The sequence below is a fragment of the Coregonus lavaretus genome (genome assembly GCF_964263955.1).
Source record: "Coregonus lavaretus genome assembly, chromosome: 31".
Lineage (NCBI taxonomy): Eukaryota > Metazoa > Chordata > Actinopteri > Salmoniformes > Salmonidae > Coregonus > Coregonus lavaretus.
Genome location: NC_140018.1, coordinates 9,884,959 through 9,901,705, shown reverse-complemented (window position 1 = coordinate 9,901,705; position 16,747 = coordinate 9,884,959). Strand labels below are relative to the sequence as shown.

At 44.7% G+C, this 16,747-nt stretch overlaps 1 protein-coding gene across 2 annotated transcripts in view; it reads left to right on the top strand.

Annotated features, from left to right (window-relative positions):
- Positions 1 to 16,747, top strand: part of LOC311106526 (serine/threonine-protein phosphatase 2A 56 kDa regulatory subunit gamma isoform-like) — a 52,046-nt gene that overhangs the window by 1,777 nt on the left and 33,522 nt on the right. The window contains exon 3 of one of the 2 annotated variants that reach the window (XM_084148888.1): positions 342 to 504. In XM_084148888.1, coding sequence (XP_084005014.1) covers positions 342 to 504 — 163 coding nt within the window. Of the gene's footprint in view, positions 1 to 338; positions 505 to 16,747 lie in introns of both variants that reach the window. The other variant, XM_084148887.1, reaches the window with a different exon arrangement.

Below are 16,747 nucleotides of genomic sequence, written 5' to 3'. Positions count from 1 at the left end.
AGTTGAGTTAAGTGAATTTGACAAATCCCCCACTCTGATGTAACCCCACAGCGGAGAGACAGCCTTGTCAGGTGTATGTGTGGTGATTAATGGATCACAGCAGGCAGGTGGGACAAGACTATGAGAAACTGCCCACATTTACCAGATTCCATATCCACCCTAGGGGGGACGGGGACGACACTACACTGGGTTGTGCTCAGTACGGGAAAACCTTTTGAAATTACTTGAAAATGAATAGTCCCTCCCGTTTCTTGTCGTTTTCTTTCGTTTGGTGTCTAAGGAACAAACCCATGTGCATGCTCTGATCCATGCACTTTCTTGCTCCCCCCTCCACACAGCAGGGTTCCAATAGGAAAGGCAGTAACAGCGTCCCTCCCACCACTCAGCTGCTGAAGGGCAAGCAGCCGGGTTCCCAGACACCTGTCAAGAAGGACAAGAGGCAGAGCTCGTCCCGCTTCAGCCTCAGCAACAACAGAGAGCTGCAGAAGCTGCCCGCCTTCAAAGGTACGACTGGATCTAATCTAGCCTATTCCTAACGAAGCCCATTCTCTTGTCTCATGCCTTCAAAGGTATGACTGCACAGTAAGCCACTCCTAGTCTAGGCTAGCCATAACTCAGCCTATTCAAAGACATATTTTGGCTCTGTTCACTCCATAAGTGAAAGTAAATCTAGGTATCTAGGCTATTGACACACACAATACTTTTGATTGTTCTGAATCCTGGCTTGGTAAGGTTTGGTTTCCCAGCCATCCCTACTGATGGATGTGCTGGCCCCTGTTCCCTGTTCCCTTACTCCTGGCTATGGCTTAGCCTCTAGCTTTAGCCATGGTAAGCTTTAGCATAGCTGCCTGCCATCTCCAAAAGCCCTCTCGCATTCTTATCTGATGTAAATCACAGCGACTTTACCATCACTCTCTCTCGCTCTCTGTGCAAGTCTCTGTACCTCCCCTCTGCCATGCTATAAAATGTACCTCCGACAGCGTTGTGCAAGACATGGAAACAAACAGTGGACGTAAAGGGCTATGACTTCACGCTGGATTTAACCCAAGCGTCTATATTTAGGGGGTAATCCAGAGATAAGGCTTTAATGCTGCCAGGTCCTTGTGTCTCAGGATGCTGCTGTTGCCCAGATAAGCGGGTGGCTGACAGGGAGCTACATTACAACCCATCTCCCCTTCCTTGCATTTCTCATGGACAATATCAGCACTGGTACATATATATCCAGTGCAGTGTTATGTTACTACTGTGAGGGACTGGGATGCAGTTGGCTGTCCATGGCCAAACTTTTATAGCTGTGGAATCTGCACAGTATGCACATCCAGCAGTACATAAGCTATGCTACACCACGTGAAAAGGAAAGAGACTACCCGTGCATTACTTAGGTCTAGATGCAGGGTCTAGAATAACATCGCACATTGGTGTCTAGGAGCCGGGGCAAAGTGGAGAGCTGCTCTAGTTTCTGTCTATGTATTCAACAAGGGTCTAGAGTGGAGCTTTGGAGACAATCCAGTCACGCCCGCACACACACCACAGTTGCCTTGTTACAGTAACCACGCAAGCCAACAGCTTCAGCAGTGATACGGTGTGTTCTGTATTCACCTCTCACTCTTCCCTATGTCTTCTGTCAGACAGCCTACATTCAGGCAGACACAAAGGACTGTTTTCTCTGATCATGTAATACCTTCGTTTCCTTTATCTTGCATTACTGTGCTCTTTACAACTCGTTCGATAAGCTCTGCTTCGTGATAACAGCTGGTCACGTCCAGGGGCCCAACAAGAAGGCTTTTGATAAGGTTGTTCTCCAAATATTGTCCCATAGGCCATGACCTTGTGGGTGTTATCAGTGGTCCTGTCCAAACAGGCATTCAGGCACCTAGCAAGGCCTTCTTTCATTCCACACATTCTCCTCTGGATGGAGACTGACTCTGTTTGTCTGCAGCAATCAGGCTACACCGAGCTTTAGTGGTGCTGCTTTTGAATGGCTGGACTACTGCAGACTAAACCACTACATAGACCTGTGCCAAAGGGCTGTCTCTGGAGACCTGGGCCACACAAAGCGGTAAAGTGCTGCTTTTGCAGAGTTAGTTCTGTGTAGCCGAAGAGCTCATTTCCGAGAGCTACAAAGAACTTTAGTTATTGTTTCTTTTGTGTTACACAGAGCTTTAGTAGGTGCCTCTTTTGGACAGCAGACTGACCAGGCAGGGGAAGATGCAGCCTGATACCACCTCACATTATTGCTGATTGCAATATGCATCCTGTTCACGTGGTGGTAATGCCTGAAGAATGCTGTAGCAGGATAATGTTTACCTTTTCCACAGTTTGATAAGCATGAGAAACTTGCTACTTTGGGGGAAAAGCAACGCCACAGTGTTTCAGACGAGTGTCTGTTTTTAGTTCTCCCCCACTCAACTCAACTCTCCCACCACTGCAAGTGTTTGCCAAAAGGTGGTGAAGAAACGAATGAACAGCAGCTGGTGTTTTTGTGTGAGATCCCGTGACGGAGCTGTGCTGGGATGGATACAGTTTATCTCGCTCTCTGTTGGGAACTGTCATCTCAGGGAACTGTCGTTTCAGAGTGGAGAAAGTTCACTCTGTGACTGTGAACTCAAGTCATTGACTGGATGATGTATGGCTTCAGTAGTAGTAGTAGCTTGAGGTCAATAGAACGTGGTGTTGAAGTGTCAGCAGACTCATAAAGTCTTCAATTCCTTACATTGACACATCTTTGAAATCACTAGAAAACAGACTTTGTTGTTAATATCCAGAGTAGCCTGACGTGTCACAAGTCAACCTGTTCGTTCTACACGAATGTAGAGGCTAGCAGGAGAGTTTATAAATGGCTGGAGCCCGGTGGCCTGTGCCAAAGTAGAGTTTGGAGGATGACCAATGAGTGAGTGCGGCCAGTCTGTATCAGAAGAACAACAGCTCTTCAGACAGGAGAATGCCCCATGACTAAGCAGGCCGGAAAGAGCTCTTTATCTCACACACACTTGTTTTTCTATCCTTGTGGGGACCTAAAATAGATTTCCATTGAAAATCCTTTTTTCCCTAACGTTAACGCCAAACTCTAAACCTAACCCCTAAGCTTAAAATAGCCTTTATCCTCGTTGGGACATGCGAAATGTCCCATTGAGGGAACATTTTTGTGTTTTACTATCCTTTCGGGGATTTCAGGTCCCCACGAGGATAGAAGAACAAGACCACAGACAGAGATGGGCAGTATTTCTGTTGCATGTATTTTAATTACTTCTGAGTATTTTGTATGATGTATTGAACTACACGCCAATGTATTTTGTAACAGGTACTGTCGAAAGCTGTAATTTGTATTTTCAAAATACTTCTCTATACCATTTCTTTATAGTGGTTCAACATTTTGTGGCCCCCTTTCACCCTACATTGGTATCAAAAGTCTGATGGCACTATGGTGTGATAGGAGTGTCAGATAAATGAACTATATGTAATGTAAAAATTAACAATTGCAATGCATGCTGAGTATTACTCTTGAGCTCCGCCCTGAAACAATGGCAATACCCAGTGTGCTTTGCATTTGTTAATTTTCACATATTTACTCTTTGTTTATTGGAACCTAGAACTAGCATCTCTGTTTTTTTATAGTTTAAAAGTAAAACATTTGCCGCCATCCACTTCCTTATGTCTAAAACACAGGCTTCCAGGGTAGGCAATTTTGGGGCTTCACCATGTTTAATCGATATGTACAGCTGTGTGTCGTCCGCATAGCAATGAAAGTTAACATTGTGTTTCCAAATGACATCACCAAGAGGTAAAATATACAGTGAAAACAATAGTGGTCCTAAAACGGAACCTTGACGAACACCGAAACTCACAATTGATTTGTTAGAGGACAAACCATCCACAGAGACGAACTGATATCTTTCCGATAGATAAGAACTAAACCAGGCAAGAACTTGTCCGTGTAGACCAATTAAGGTTTCCAATCTCTCCAAAAGAATGTGGTGATCGATGGTGTCAAAAGCAGCACTAAGGTCTAGGAGCACGAGGACAGATGCAGAGCCTTGGTCTGATGCCATTAATAGGTCATTTACCACCTTCACGAGTGCAGTGTCAGTGCTATGATGGGGTCTAAAATCAGACTGAAACGTTTCGTATACATGATTTGTCTTCAGAAAGGCAGTGAGTTGCTGCACAACAGCTTTTTCTAAAATGTTTGAGACGAGTGGGAGATTCGATATAGGCTGATTAATTTTTTACATTTACTGGCATTTTCAGGAGAGGCTTTACTACTTCCACTTTTAGTGAGTTTGGGACACATCCAGTGGATAGGGAGCCATTTATTATGTTCAACGTAGGAGGGCTACGCACAGGAAGTAGCTCTTTCAGTAGTTTAGTTGGAATAGGGTCCAGTATGCAGCTTGAAGGTTTAGAGGCCATGACTGTCTCGATATAGGATTAAAAAACTTGTCTCCATTGATCCTAGGTCCTGGCAGTTTTGTGCAGACTCAGGACAGCTGAGCTTTGGAGAAATATGCAGATTCAAAGAGGAGTCCGTAATTTGCTTTCTAATGATCATGATGTTTTCGTCGAAGAAGTTCATGTATTAATCACTGCTGAAGTGAAAGGCATCCTCTCTTGGGGAATGCTGCTTTTTAGTTAGCTTTGCGACAGTACCAAATATACAGTGGGGGAAAAAAGTATTTAGTCAGCCACCAATTGTGCAAGTTCTCCCACTTAAAAAGATGAGAGAGGCCTGTAATTTTCATCATAGGTACACGTCAACTATGACAGACAAAATGAGAAAAAAAAATCCAGAAAATCACATTGTAGGATTTTTAATGAATTTATTTGCAAATTATGGTGGAAAATAAGTATTTGGTCAATAACAAAAGTTTCTCAATACTTTGTTATATACCCTTTGTTGGCAATGACACAGGTCAAATGTTTTCTGTAAGTCTTCACAAGGTTTTCACACACTGTTGCTGGTATTTTGGCCCATTCCTCCATGCAGATCTCCTCTAGAGCAGTGATGTTTTGGGGCTGTCGCTGGGCAACACGGACTTTCAACTCCCTCCAAAGATTTTCTATGGGGTTGAGATCTGGAGACTGGCTAGGCCATTCCAGGACCTTGAAATGCTTCTTACGAAGCCACTCCTTCGTTGCCCGGGCGGTGTGTTTGGGATCATTGTCATGCTGAAAGACCCAGCCACGTTTCATCTTCAATGCCCTTGCTGATGGAAGGAGGTTTTCACTCAAAATCTCACAATACATGGCCCCATTAATTATTTCCTTTACATGGATCAGTCGTCCTGGTCCCTTTGCAGAAAAACAGCCCCAAAGCATGATGTTTCCACCCCCATGCTTCACAGTAGGTATGGTGTTCTTTGGATGCAACTCAGCATACTTTGTCCTCCAAACACGACGAGTTGAGTTTTTACCAAAAAGTTATATTTTGGTTTCATCTGACCATATGACATTCTCCCAATCCTCTTCTGGATCATCCAAATGCACTCTAGCAAACTTCAGATGGGCCTGGACATGTACTGGCTTAAGCAGGGGGACACGTCTGGCACTGCAGGATTTGAGTCCCTGGCGGCGTAGTGTGTTACTGATGGTAGGCTTTGTTACTTTGGTCCCAGCTCTCTGCAGGTCATTCACTAGGTCCCCCCGTGTGTTTCTGGGATTTTGGCTCACTGTTCTTGTGATCATTTTGACCCCACGGGGTGAGATCTTGCGTGGAGCCCCAGATCGAGGGAGATTATCAGTGGTCTTGTATGTCTTCCATTTCCTAATAATTGCTCCCACAGCTGATTTCTTCAAACCAAGCTGCTTACCTATTGCAGATTCAGTCTTCCCAGCCTGGTGCAGGTCTACAATTTTGTTTCTGGTGTCCTTTGACAGCTCTTTGGTCTTGGCCATAGTGGAGTTTGGAGTGTGACTGTTTGAGGTTGTGGACAGGTGTCTTTTATACTGATAACAAGTTCAAACAGATGCCATTAATACAGGTAACGAGTGGAGGACAGAGGAGCCTCTTAAAGAAGAAGTTACAGGTCTGTGAGAGCCAGAAATCTTGCTTGTTTGTAGGTGACCAAATACTTATTTTCCACCATAATTTGCAAATAAATTCATTAAAAATCCTACAATGTGATTTTCGGGATTATTTTTTCTCATTTTGTCTGTCATAGTTGACGTGTACCTATGATGAAAATTACAGGCCTCTCTCATCTTTTTAAGTGGGAGAACTTGCACAATTGGTGGCTGACTAAATACTTTTTTCCCCACTGTACATTTTGGATTGTTCTTATTCTCCTCAATTAGGTTGGAAAAATAGGATGATCAAGCAGCAGTGAGGGCTCTTCGATATTGCACTGTGCTTTCTTTCCAATCTAGTAGGAACACTTCCAGTTTGGTGGAGCGCCATTTCCGTTCCAATTTTCTGGAAGCTTGCTTCAGGGCTCGGGTATTTTCTGTAAACTAGGGATCTAGTTTCTTGTGACAAATGTTTTTTGTTTGAAGGGGTGCGACTGCGTCTAGGGTATTAAGCAAGGTTAAATGTGGATCCTTAGTTAGGTCGTTAACTGATTTTTGTACTCCGACTTCCTTGAGTAGGTGGAGGGAGTCTGGAAGGGCCTCTAGGAGTCTTTGGTTTGTCCGAGAATTTATAGCACAGCTTTTGATGGTCCTTGGTTGGGGTCTGAGCAAATTATTTGTTGCGGTTGCAAACGTTGCTTTGCTCTAGTCTTCGGCAGGCCTGCAATCTTTTGTCCACGTACCATAAACCTATGTACATGGCTGAGACTGCCAAATATCAGCACCACCATACACACAAACCAGGAACTCCTTTTGTATAACTAAACCGAATTACCTGCTATCAGTCTTTTCTAATTGTAAATAGTTATACTGGTAACAATACATTTACTAACTAATCTCCTCTTGAATACTGTCAATGGCACTAGTCAACTTACAAGAGAGAGGCTTCTTCCTTTAACCTTCTCGCAGAGTATTCAGTGTGGCGCACAGTGACATTAGCTCTCTCCCCATGTGCTACTTTGCCACTACAGACATGAAGCCTCCCTCACCTCTAATGTAAAGACCGTTGGTTCAGTCTGTATCTATAGCAACATAAATGCTTACTCATACCTTCCTATGGTGACCCTGGAAACAGAACGTCCAGACCGAAAACACAGCAGTTAACCTGACTGGTCAAGTTCAGTTCGACCTGCTACAAACAAAGCTAAGGAATCCAGCTTACAGTTGGAACATTTTCTGAAAACGCAGTTGAGTTCACTAGTTGCACTATGACTAACTTCACCTATTGATTTAGGTCAGAAACCGCAGTAGGGGGAAGACATGACTCTTAAGCATGAAACACGGCGAGAATCTCACTGCCGATAGACTGCCGATAGGTACTTATCACAGTGGGAGGCCATTCCTTCTCTTGCTAGACAGAAAGCGGTAACTGCTGCGTGGCGACCTGGTAGCGACGAACCTGCCGTTTCTTCTTGTAGACTCGGCCAGCAACTTGACTTTGAATCAATCAGAGAGCACAAACCCCCCACGTGGGGAGCCAACAGGAGTGACAACAAAAAGGGAAAAATAGGGAATTTTCTCTGTACATCCACCGTTAAATGTCATAAACCAGTCACACTTCATATGCAATGTAAGCTACGGGATGGTAGCTAGTTAAGTGCACAGACGCAATACACTAAATACTTCCTCCAAGCTAGCTAACCACTGTAGTTAGTATTGCCATTATAATTCAATCAATGCCTGTGTTAGCTGCCGAGTTAGTGCAGTGTCCTTAGCTCAATAGCTATGTTGTGCTAGCTAGTAAATATGCTAACGTTAGCTAGCTAAACATTTGGCTATGGGCAGGCACTGGCAGTATGGGAATATGGAGAGTGAATTAAATTGTTAGTCATTTGCTAGATATTAATCTAGCTGTGGCCATCTGTATCAACAAGGGCTTTCTACAAAATAGAAACATTAGCGCATCTAGCTAGCTAACTAACATTGGAATCTAGATCATAAACTAAGCAACACAAACAGACATGCATTGCCAAACAATGCTACTGCCACCTCCTGGTTTGGTGTATTTTAACAAGGCTTTGTCGTTGCCGACTTCATGGTCTTTGCTGTGTGAACAAAAGAGCTTGACTGCCGACACTGTTCAGAGGTGTTACTCTTGGCTGGTGAACGGTAGACAATCCTATGTGTGTCCCTGCTCTTACAATGAACATGGTTAGTCAGTCTACACTCCTGTCAATGTCTTATCAAGCAGAAAGGGCTGACACACACACACCTGAATAAGAGCAAGTGAAGGATGTGAGCCATCGTCGCTGTTTGCTCACTCTGTGGTGCAGATGGACACATTATGCTGGTGTTAGTGCTGTAACTGCTCACTCTGTGGTGCAGATGGACACATTATGCTGGTGTTAGTGCTGTAACTGCTCACTCTGTGGTGCAGATGGACACATTGTGCTGGTGTTAGTGCTGTAACTGCTCACTCTGAGAGCAACTGAGGCAGAGAACACTCGTTCACTAGCTTCCTGTGTTATAACTGTGGCTTCCTGTTTCTTACACCTGGGCCATCTGTACGTGCACGCGCCCTCCGTGACCACAGTGTTTAACAGCTTTTACTGAATGGTAGTCGATGCCTCCCTTCAAGTGTGTTGCTATTTTTCACGTCTTGGATCAATCACTGTGTCATTATGTATCCTCTTGTTATCGTGTTGTTTGAGGGGAAATCCACTTGTTGTTGTGGGCCAGAGATAAGATGCAGCCTAACAATACTTGTGTGTGTATAGAACTGACCTACTTTGTATAAAGTAGCAATGGATTATATGTGCTTTTCCTAGAGGAAGGATAAGGCAGGTGATAATATGTAGTCTTTTAAGATTAGGTAGGTGATAATATGTAGCCTTTTAAGATAAGGCAGGTGATGATATATAATCCAAGATGGCGTAGTAGTGCGGTCGTGTGTTGTGTTGTGTCCTCGTGTAAATAGTATTTTATTCGTATATATTTATCTTATCTCACTTTCCATCCTCAAACTAAATATACTTTCCTGCAACCCGCCTCACCCAATGTGGAACCGATTCTATTATTTCTTTATTTTTTATCAAGAACCTACGGCTGAAACTAGCCAGCTAACTAGCTACTTGCTATTAGCCACCGTTAGCGGCCTTCACCACTGTCCGTGGCCTGCACTACCTACCAGCCAGCTCTAGCCTGGACAATTATCGGCCAGTCTGCACAGCGTGCTATCGGATTTTCTGCCGGAATTACTGGACCTTAACACCGGACCATCGCAACTAGCTAGCTGCAACCGAATGGCTGTTGTTGGCTTATATCCACTTCCCGACGTACCAGTTAGCCTTGAGCTAGCCTCGAGCCAGGCCCATCTCCCGGCTATCTACCTCTCTGTCAACCGGACGGGACCTCCTAGTGTCGACACGGAGCCCCGCCGATCCATCACGTCTGGTCTGCCAACGTAATCGTCTGATGTGGTTTCAACAGGCTTCCCGTTTCGATGACCACGAAGATCCATCTGCTAGCCCCGGCCCGCTAGCACGTGCAATCAACAGCCATGCCTCCTGCTCGCCTGTGCTTTAGCAGCCTTCGATCTGCTCCTGGACTTACTTAGTGCTGTTCACTGGACCTTATGATCACTCAGCAACACAGCTAATGCCTGCTGGACTGTTCCTTTACACGGTACCCCATCCTGTTGATCTGTTTAGCCTCAGCCCAAACTTTCGTCGCCATTACCAGTTGTTGTCTTAGTCCTCTCGAATAACACCTGTGATTGCGTTATGCCTCTCTCCCATGTCAATATGCCTAGCCTATTGCTATTTGGGTTAGTTCTTATTATGACATTTCACTGTAGAGCCCCAAGTTCAGCTCAACCAGCCTCAGAGAGCTCCTTTGTCCCACCCCCCCATACACGCGGAGACCGGCTCAATCGGTACCTCCAGTGATACTATCTCTTTCATAGTTACCCAATACTTAGGTGTCCCTCCACTGTACTCATATCCTTCCATATCCTTGTCTGTACATAATGCCCTGAATCTATTCTACAACACCCAGAAATCTGCCCCCTTTCTCTGTACCCAACGCACTAGAAGACCAGTTCTTAAAGCCTTTAGCCGTATCCTTATTCTATTCCTCCTCTGTTCCTCTGGTGATGTAGAGGTTAACCCAGGCCCTGTAGCCCCCAGTATCACTCCTACCCCCCAGGCGCTATCAATCATTTGTTGACTTCTGTAACCGTACAATCCTTGGTTTCTTGCACGTTAGCATCAGAAGTCTCCTCCCCAAGTTTGAGTTATTCACTGCGTTAGCACACTCTGCCAACCCTGATGTTCTAACAGTGTCTGAATCTTGGCTTAGGAAGGCCACCAAAAATTCTGACATTTCCATTCCGAACTACAACATTTTCCGTCTAGATAGAACTGCCAAAGGGAGCGGAGTTGCAATCTACTGTAGAGAGAGCCTGCAGAGCTCTATCATACTATCCAGGTCTGTGCCCAAACAGTTTGAGCTCCTACTTCTAAAAATCCACCTTTCCAGAAATAAGTCTCTCACTGTTGCTGCTTGCTACAGAACCCCCTCAGCCCCCAGATGTGCCCTGGACACCATATGTGAACTAATTGCCCCCCATCTATCCTCAGAGTTCGTACTGCTTGGTGACCTAAACTGGGATATGCTTAACACCCCGGCCGTCCTACAATCTAAACTAGATGTCCTCAATCTCACACAAATTATCAAGGAACCTACCAGGTACAACCCTAAATCCGTAAACATGGGCACCCTCAAAGATATTATCCTGACTAATTTACCCTTTAAATACACCTCCGCTGTCTTCAACCAGGATCTCAGCGATCATTGCCTCATTGCCTGGGTCCGAGGTCAAACGTCCACCCCTCATCACTGTCAAACGCCCACCCCTCATCACTGTCAAACGCTACCTAAAACACTTCAGCGAGCAGGCCTTTCTAATTGACCTGGCCCGGGTATCCTGGATTGATATTGACCTCATTCCGTCAGTAGAGGATGCCTGGATGTTCTTCAAAAGTGCTTTCCTCTCCATCTTAAATAAGCATGCCCCATTCAAAAAATTCAGAACTAAGAACAGATATAGCCCCTTGTTCACCCCAGACTTGCCTGCCCTTGACCAGCACAAAAACATCTTGTGGCGTACTGCATTAGCATCGAACAGCCCCCACGATATGCAACTTTTCAGGGAAGTCAGGAACCAATATACACAATCAGTTAGGAAAGCAAAGGCTAGCTTTTTCAAACAGAAATGTGCATCCTGTAGCACTAACTCCAAAAAGTTTTGGGACACTGTAAAGTCCATGGAGAATAAGAGCACCTCCTCCCAGCTACCCACTGCACTGAGGCTAGGAAACACTGTCACCACCGATAAATCTACGATAATCGAGAATTTCAATAAGCATTTTGCTACGGCTGGCCATGCTTTCCACCTGGCTACCCCTACCCCGGCCACCAGCTCTGCACCCTCCGCTGCAACCTGCCATTGCCCCCCCCCCACTTCTCCTTCACCCAAATTCAGATGGCTGATGTCTTGAAAGAGCTGCTAAATCTGGACCCCTACAAATCAGCTGGGCTAGACAATCTGGACCCTTTCTTTCTAAAATTAGCCGCAAAAATTGTCGCAACCCCTGTTACTAGCCTGTTCAACCTCTCTTTCGTATCGTCTGAGATCCCCAGAGATTGGAAAGCTGCCGCGGTTTTCCCCCTCTTCAAAGGGGGTGACACTCTAGATCCAAACTGTTACAGACCTATATCCATCCTGCCCTTCGAAAGTATTTGAAAGCCTAGTTAACAAACAGATCACCGACCATTCCGAATCCCACTGTACCTTCTCCGCTATGCAATCCGGTTTCCGAGCTGGAAATGGGTGCACCTCAGCCACGCTAAAGGTCCTAAACGACAAAATAAAATGTGTTCGATAAAAGACAGTACTGTGCAGCCGTCTTCATCGACTTGGCCAAGGCTTTTGACTCTGTCAATCACCGCATTCTTATTGGCAGACTAAATAGCCTTGGTTTCTCAAATGAATGCCTCGCCTGGTTCACCAACTACTTCTCAGATAGAGTTCAATGTGTCAAATCTGAGAGCCTGTTGTCTGGACCTCTGGCAGTCTCTATGGGGGTGCCACATGATTCAATTATCGGGCCAACTCTATTCTCTGTGTATATCAATGATGTTGCTCTTGCTGCTGTTGACTCTCAGATCCACCTCTATGCAGACGACACCATTTTGTATACATCTGGCCCTTCATTGGACACTGTGTTAACAAACCTCCAAATGAGCTTCAATGCCATACAACACTCCTTCCGTGGCCTACAACTGCTCTTAAACGCTAGTAAAACTAAATGCATGCTCTTCAATCGAACACTGCTTGCACCCGCCCGCCCGACTAGAATCACTACTCTCGACGGGTCTGATTTATAATATATGGACAACTACAAATACCTAGGTGTCTGGTTAGACTGTAAACTCTCCTTCCAGACTCACATTAAGCATCTCCAATCCAAAGTTAAATCTAGAATCGGCTTCCTATTTCGCAACAAAGCCTCCTTCACTCATGCTGCAAAACATGCCCTCGTAAAACTGACTATCCTACCGATCCTTGACTTTGGCGATGTCATTTACAAAATAGCTTCCAACACTCTACTCAGCAAATTGGATGTAGTCTATCTCAGTGCCATCCGTTTTGTCACCAAAGCCCCATATACAGTGGGGGGAAAAAAGTATTTAGTCAGCCACCAATTGTGCAAGTTCTCCCACTTAAAAAGATGAGAGAGGCCTGTAATTTTCATCATAGGTACACGTCAACTATGACAGACAAATTGAGAAACAAAAATCCAGAAAATCACATTGTAGGATTTTTAATGAATTTTGAAAAAATAAGTATTTGGTCACCTACAAACAAGCAAGATTTCTGGCTCTCACAGACCTGTAACTTCTTCTTTAAGAGGCTCCTCTGTCCTCCACTCGTTACCTGTATTAATGGCATCTGTTTGAACTTGTTATCAGTATAAAAGACACCTGTCCACAACCTCAAACAGTCACACTCCAAACTCCACTATGGCCAAGACCAAAGAGCTGTCAAAGGACACCAGAAACAAAATTGTAGACCTGCACCAGGCTGGGAAGACTGAATCTGCAATAGGTAAGCAGCTTGGTTTGAAGAAATCAACTGTGGGAGCAATTATTAGGAAATGGAAGACATACAAGACCACTCAATCTCCCTCGATCTGGGGAAGATCTCACTCCGTGGGGTCAAAATGATCACAAGAACGGTGAGCAAAAATCCCAGAACCACACGGGGGGACCTAGTGAATGACCTGCAGAGAGCTGGGACCAAAGTAACAAATCCTACCATCAGTAACACACTACGCCGCCAGGGACTCAAATCCTGCACGACTGATCCGTGTAAAGGAAAGAATGAATGGGGCCATGTATCGTGAGATTTTGAGTGAAAACCTCCTTCCATCAGCAAGGGCATTGAAGATGAAACGTGGCTGGGTCTTTCAGCATGACAATGATCCCAAACACACCGCCCGGGCAACGAAGGAGTGGCTTCGTAAGAATCATTTCAAGGTCCTGGAGTGGCCTAGCCAGTCTCCAGATCTCAACCCCATAAATCTTTGGAGGGAGTTGAAAGTCCGTGTTGCCCAGCGACAGCCCCAAAACATCACTGCTCTAGAGGAGATCTGCATGGAGGAATGGGCCAAAATACCAGCAACAGTGTGTGAAAACCTTGTGAAGACTTACAGAAAACGTTTGACCTGTGTCATTGCCAACAAAGGGTATATAACAAAGTATTGAGAAACTTTTGTTATTGACCAAATACTTATTTTCCACCATAATTTGCAAATAAATTCATTAAAAATCCTACAATGTGATTTTCTGGATTTCTTTTTCTCATTTTGTCTGTCATAGTTGATGTGTACCTATGATGAAAATTACAGGCCTCTCATCTTTTTAAGTGGGAGAACTTGCACAATTGGTGGCTGACTAAATACTTTTTTCCCCCACTGTACTACCCACCATTGTGACCTGTACGCTCTCGTTGGCTGGCCTTCACTACATATTCATCGCCAAACCCACTGGCTCCAGGTCATCTATAAATCAGTTCTAGGCAAATCCCCGCCTTATCTTAGATCATTGGTCACCATAGCAACACCCACCCGTAGTATACGTTCCAGCAGGTATATCTCACTGGTCATCCCCTAAGCCAACACCTCCTTTGGCCGCCATTCCTTCCAGTTCTCTGCTGCAAATGACTGGAACGAACTGCAAAAATCTCTGAAGCTGGGGAGACTTATCTCCCTCACTAACTTTAAGCATCAGTTGTCAGAGCAGCTTACCGATCACTGCACCTGTACACAGCCCATTTGTAATTAGCCCACCCAACTACCTCATCCAAATATTGTTATTTACATTGTTATTTATTTTGCTCATTTGCACCCCAGTATCTCTATATGCACATATTTTGCTCATCTATCACTCTAGTGTTAATACTAAATTGTAATTATTTTGCACTATGGCCTATTTATTGCCTTACCTCCAATCTTACTACATTAGCACACACTGTATATAGATTTTCTATTGTGTTATTGACTGTACGTTTTGTTTTTGTTTATTCCATACAGTGCTATGAAAAAGTATTTGCCCCCTTTCTAATTTTCTCTACTTTTGCATATTTGTGATACTGAATGTAATCAGATCTTCAACCAAAACCTAATATTAGATAAAGGGAACATAAGTGAACAAATAACACAACAATTACATATTTATTTCATAAACAAAGTTATGCAACACCCAATTCCCCTGTGTGAAAAAGTAATTCCCCCCTTACACTCAATAACTGTTTGTGCCACCTTTAGCTGCAATGACTCCAACCAAATGCTTCCTGTAGTTGTTGATCAGTCTCTCACGTCGCTGTGGAGGAATTTTGGCCCACTCTTCCATGCAGAACTGCTTTAACTCAGTGACGTGTGGGTTTTCAAGCATGAACTGCTCGTTTCAAGTCCTGCCACAACATCTCAATTGGGATTAGGTCTGGACTTTGACTAGGCCATTCCAAAACTTCCAATTTGTTGCTTTTTAGCAATTTCCATGTAGACTTGATTGTGTGTTTTGGATCATTGTCTTGCTGCATGACCCAGCTGCGCTTCAGATTCAGCTCACAGACGGATGGTCTGACATTCTCCTGTAGAATTCTCTGATACAGAGCAGAATTCATGGTTCCTTCTATTAAGGCAAGTCGTCCAGGTCCTGAGGCAGCAAAGCATCCCCAAACCATCACACCACCATGCTTGACCTTTGGTATGATGTTCTTACTGTGGAATGCAGTGTTTGGTTTTCGCCAGGCATAATGGGACCCATCTCGTCCAAAAAGTTGACTCAAGTTTGCCAAAAAGCACCTGGATGATCATCAATACTCTTGGAAGAACATTCTATGGACAGATGATTCAAAAGTATAACTCTTTGGACGACATGGTTCCAGTAATGCCTGTCGAAACCAAACTCTCAAGACAATGATCCAAAACACACACACACACAAGTCTACCGTAATTTTCGGACTATAAGCCGCGCCTTTTTTCCAATTTTTCGACCCCTGCGGCTTATATAACGGTGCGGCTAATGTATGGATTTTTACAGCTAACTGCCACTAGAAGACCTCCTAAATCTATGGATTTTACAGGTTACAGTCCACCAACTTTAACTCTATGGGCTCTATGACCGGTCCGCGCCCCCCACCTTTAAGCGGCGGGCTCCAGCTTTTCCGGAAAAGAGTGAGACGGGTAGCGCGCAAAAGTAAAAGTGGAACCGAGAGTGGTACGAGAGACAGAACGAGAGACGGAACGAGAGCAAGACAGTTTGTGCAAAGGAAGTTTTCATGCACAAACCCTCATTATGGAAAACAAACGTAGAAATGCATATGATGCAGCTTTTAAGTTAAAGGCAGTCAATCTGGCTGTAAAAGAAGGAAATAGAGCTGCTGCATGTAGCCTTGGCATCAATGAGTCAATGGTGAGACGTTGGAGACGCCAGCGGGAAGAACTGTCTCAATGCAAAAAGTCAAAAAAAGCTTTCAGAAGTAATAAAAGCAGATGGCCCGAACTTGAAGACTTTCTTGAAGATTGGGTGAACACACAGAGAGCAGGCGGCCGAGGTGTTTCCACCGTGCAGATCCGACTGAAAGCTAAAACAGTCGCCACCGAAATGAAAATAGAAAATATTGAATGGCATCTCCTTTAAAGTCAACAAGAAAGGGTGGATGATGGAAAGCGTAATGAATGAGTGGCTGAATGAGTGCTACGTCAAGCGCCCTGGAGGATTCTTTCGCCCAAAAAAAGCTTTGCTCGTTTTGGACAGCATGAGGGCCCATATAACGGATTATGTGACAGCAGCCATCAAGAGCACAAACTCGATTCCAGCTGTGATTCCTGGGGGCACAACGAAGCATCTGCAGCCACTCGACATCAGTGTCAATCGTGCGTTCAAAGTGGCACTACGCGTTCAGTGGGAGGCGTGGATGACTAGCGGCGATAAATCATTCACCAAAACTGGTCGCATGCGAAATGCAACTTTCGCTCAAGTTTGCGAGTGGATCCTGATAGCGTGGAGGAGTGTCAAAACATCCACGATCATTAACGGGTTCCGAAAGGCTGGACTGCTGCGTGATGAAGAGGAGGACGCCGCCACAGCTGAGGCCCTTCAGAGGCTGTTCGAT